Source organism: Pelodiscus sinensis, chromosome 8 (assembly GCF_049634645.1).
Source record: "Pelodiscus sinensis isolate JC-2024 chromosome 8, ASM4963464v1, whole genome shotgun sequence".
NCBI classification, from domain to species: Eukaryota; Metazoa; Chordata; order Testudines; family Trionychidae; genus Pelodiscus; species Pelodiscus sinensis.
In genome coordinates this window covers 40,715,293-40,719,361 of record NC_134718.1, presented here as the reverse complement: position 1 = coordinate 40,719,361, position 4,069 = coordinate 40,715,293, and the positions used below count along the sequence as shown (strand labels likewise).

Genomic DNA, 4,069 nt, shown 5'->3' with positions numbered 1-4,069 from the left:
AGGTAAAGCTCTCCCCCCTTCCCCAACCTCCGTTTTGCTTGGAGTTGGGAAAAACAGTGGGAATCCACACACCACAATGGACTCTTCCCTTGTAACTAGGCACTTAGACCTAAGGACACATCAACCAATACCAGTTAATCAGAATAAAAAGAAAACTTATCAAAACAAAACTACTGTCACGAGCATAGTAAATTGGGTAGGTGATCAATAACCACAATTTGATATATATACTCAGGGAAAGTCCTTAGGCTGTAATCCTTAGTTACAAAAGAGAAAAACAATTAGCCAGCTCAGACATGATTTCCAAAGTCCCAAACAAGGAAAACAATAAACCCTGACAGAGTATCTAAACTTACACATTTCAAGAAGTCTGTTCTGGGTGAGAAACCTCTCCAATCTCCCGCAATACCTGGGAGAAACTGCTCTGATCTCAAACAATGAAGAGAGCGAGAAAACCCCTTCTTTTCCAGTTTGAAATTCCTACCTGCATTGTTATTGGCTGATTGCCTGAACCCCCCCCCCCCCCATGGTACCTAGCAAAGGTATCGGCTGAGTTAACCCCTTAGTCACCAAGTGCTGGGCAGCACTCCTGATTATGATAGGTCAGCATTATTTTTTATAGGTTAGAAATGGGGCCACTATAACAGAGGTTCCAGCTGCAAGGGACTGTTGGAGGGTCCCAGACCCCTCTTTTCATTCCACTTGCTCACTCATGAAGAGCTAATCATAATCTGGCAGCCTGTATATATGCTACAAAGCCTCCGTTATTTTCAGCTAATAATACAAAGTGTCCTGGCATTTCGTGTGCTCCTAGAGGTATGAATATAGCAATCAGCGTTCTTCTAGCTCCCTTCAAATTCAGTGATATTACCAAGTTATTATGCAATTTTATTCATCCAAGTTAAGTAGTGCTATTTATAATAACCTTGCACATGACCAAAACACACTCAAAAGAAGATTACTTTTCATCTTGCAAATGTTTGATGTATAATATCATAAACAGTGTGGCTTAACTAGAGTATAGTTTGAATGTCACTTAAGACCAGGTTTTCATTATAAACAGCCAGTTTTTCAATAGTTTTCACCATGGACATTTCATGGACATCAAAACTGAAACTTGGATGCAAGCTGTCAGCCCAGATGTTAGTTTTAGTCCAAAAAGTAAGTTAAAGCTTTTAAAGGTGCCATATGGTTTATTTATGTTGTGGTTTCAGATTTTTTTTCAACAAAACATTAATTTTAAAATAATATTTTAAATTTCATATTCCATCTTGAGTCCACAGCAATGAAGAAGCAAAATATTAGTAATAGAATAACTCTAGTCTCAGAAGGCACATCTATACTCGCCATGCTGGAGATCAATATTCTTGCACTGGATTTAGCGGGTCTATTATAGACTCATAAATCAAATGCTGAGAGCATCTCCAACTGGCACCTGGACTCCTTGCGGTCACGAGGAGTAAGGGAAGCCGACAGGCGTTGCTATATAGCTGGAGTTGCAAAATTTAAGCTGACCTTCCAGGTCTAGCGTACACCTGGCCTGAGAAGAATCCAAACTAAGAGTAATGTGGCTGAAATATAGTTGTATGTTCAATTCATTTTATATATTAGATATAAAACTGAGTTGAGTCCCCAGAACCAGATGAGGAAATGGAGAGATTCCTATGTTGGACATAATATAATTATTATAACTAAGTATTACAAATCAGTACAACAAAACAGAAGATAAGATTCTTACCCTCACAAGGGTCCCTGTACATCTGGTAAAAAAAAAGGTGAAAGCAGAATAAATTTGCTGCTAAATACTTATTTGAACTGAAGGAAAATTTCCCTGGTGCAGAGAACAGCTTTAAAAGGTGTCTTTTGAGGACCCCCTTTTAAGTCCTGGCATAGGGAACATGCTAGGGTGGAAGGATGTGTCACAGGCTGCACACATGCAATGGAGATTTCAAGCAGTTCCATAATCCAGAGGACAGTCATTGGATGTTGCCATATAACTACAGCCCTTACTGTCCAAGGTCAGCCCCTGGAATAGCTCAGGATAGGAAGAGAAAAGAAGTGGCTTAAAGCCTCAGAGGTGCAGCACAGTGTCTTCTCCAGAGTACCTATTCCAATGTAACAAACATGGTGAATATGACATAAAAACAATAAACTAACGTAATATCCACCAACAGGAAAACAGGATGACAACAGTGGATAAATTCTTGAGCCCAGATTCAGACCTTTTGCTGAGAATTATCTTACTCTTAAAGTCAAGTCAGTAGGTCTTCTCCAGAACATGAGCAATGTGACAAAATCTGGCCCACGGTAAGATACTACTTAATGTGAGAAAAGGTCGCCCTTATTTATTTAGCAGTAGCTATGTCACAGCCTAGGGCTTCACAATATTTAAAACAATATTTCTAAGTACAACATTTCAATACTCTGTAACACTCATTGAAATATTGTATTTATTTCCCATACATATAATAAAAATCAAAGTAGCCCTCCTTTCCATAATAACCATACAAGTATAAAATATTCCAATGGTTTAACTTGTTTGCTCACCAATGCCCAAGAAAAGATGGGCCTTACAGCACATTCTGGAGATATTAAATCTGAGTGCTGGTGAGGAAACAAATTCTATAGCTGAGGACTTTTCATAGAGAATGTCCTGCCAATTCCTTCCTCTCCTTTCAACCAGGTGAGTTCTAGCTACTTCCCACTGAATGGAAGGTCAAGCCAGTTCAGGTATTATGTACCTTTTTGTGAAAAAAGAGTCTCATTTAGTTTGGTCAGGGGTGGGCTTTGTAAGTCATAATTTTAAGACTTGGCCATAGTAGAGAATACCATGATTACTGTAATCCTGGTCAGTCAGGGTATGTCTACACTACCACCCTAGTTCGAACTAGGGTGGTTAATGTAGCCATTTGAAGTTTTTTTTTCTTTTCCCTAAGAATGACTGACAGGCTTAGCCTCCGAATCCGTACAGAGTACGGCCTTGGCGCTTCAATGCATAAACCACGTCCATAGCAGTCACCGTTTTCCGCTTTGCATGCTCGGTGTAAGTAACGGCATCTCGAATCATGTTCTCCAGGAAGACCTTCAGCACTCCCCGAGTCTCCTCGTAAATGAGACCCGAAATGCGCTTCACGCCCCCACAGTGCGCCAAACGGCGGATAGCTGGCTTCATAATACCCTGGATGTTATCTCTCAACACCTTCCTATGGCGCTTAGCGCCTCCTTTCCCGAGACCTTTACATCCCTTGCCACGGCCAGACATGCTCGCTAGCTTTTCAGTCACAGCTCTGTGAGGGTATGTCTATACTACCACCCTAGTTCGAACTAGGATGGTTAATATAGTCATTCGAAGTTGCAAATGAAGCCCGGGATTTAAATATCCTGGGCTTCATTTGCATCTTGCCGGGCGCTGCCATTTTTAAATCCCCATTAGTGTGGACTCCGTGCCTGCGGCTACACATGGCACGGAGTAGGTAGTTCAAATTAGGCTTTCTAATTCGAACAACCGTTACTCCTTGTGGAACGAGATGTACCGGTAGTTCGATTTGGAAAGCCTAATTCGAACTACCTATTCCGTGTCGCGTGTAGCCGCGGGCACGGAGTCCACACTAACGGGGATTTAAAAATGGCAGCGCCCGGCAAGATGCAAATGAAGCCCGGGATATTTAAATCCCGGGCTTCATTTGCAACTTCGAATGACTACATTAACCACCCTAGTTCGAACTAGGGTGGTAGTGTAGACATACCCTCACAGACCTATTATAATGGACTTAATCTAGGTCTCCAAAGCTCCATTTTCAAAGATTGTGGACAAAACACATGTAAATATTTGCATGTGTGAAAAGTATAGTTAGATTTTCAAAAGCTGTAACTGTTAAGCAGTAGATTATAAAAATCCCATCTAGACTCATCTTCAGATGCTTGTCCTCGGACACACACATTTCTTTTGTAATTTTCCAAGTTTCAGGATTACCAAAAAGAGATAGTGACAAAGTTTCAGTACATGCTTTGCTCTTCAGCATGAAATTATTTCTCCGTCTCAATTTTTTTTTTCATGCTAGGAAATCAT

General features: G+C 40.7%; 1 protein-coding gene across 1 annotated transcript; it reads right to left on the bottom strand.

Moving 5' to 3' along the window:
• Positions 1 to 552: 552 nt before the first annotated feature.
• LOC102445301 (histone H4-like) lies at positions 553 to 3,319 on the bottom strand. The gene has a single exon (XM_075935129.1). The coding sequence runs from the start codon at positions 3,260 to 3,262 to the stop codon at positions 2,951 to 2,953; it is 312 nt and encodes a 103-aa protein (XP_075791244.1). The 5' UTR covers positions 3,263 to 3,319; the 3' UTR covers positions 553 to 2,950.
• Positions 3,320 to 4,069: the final 750 nt, after the last annotated feature.

Excerpts from the sequence above, each read along its gene's own strand:
- LOC102445301 (XM_075935129.1), bottom strand. The coding sequence starts at position 3,262 with ATGTCTGGCCGTGGCAAGGGATGTAAAGGTCTCGGGAAAGGAGGCGCT.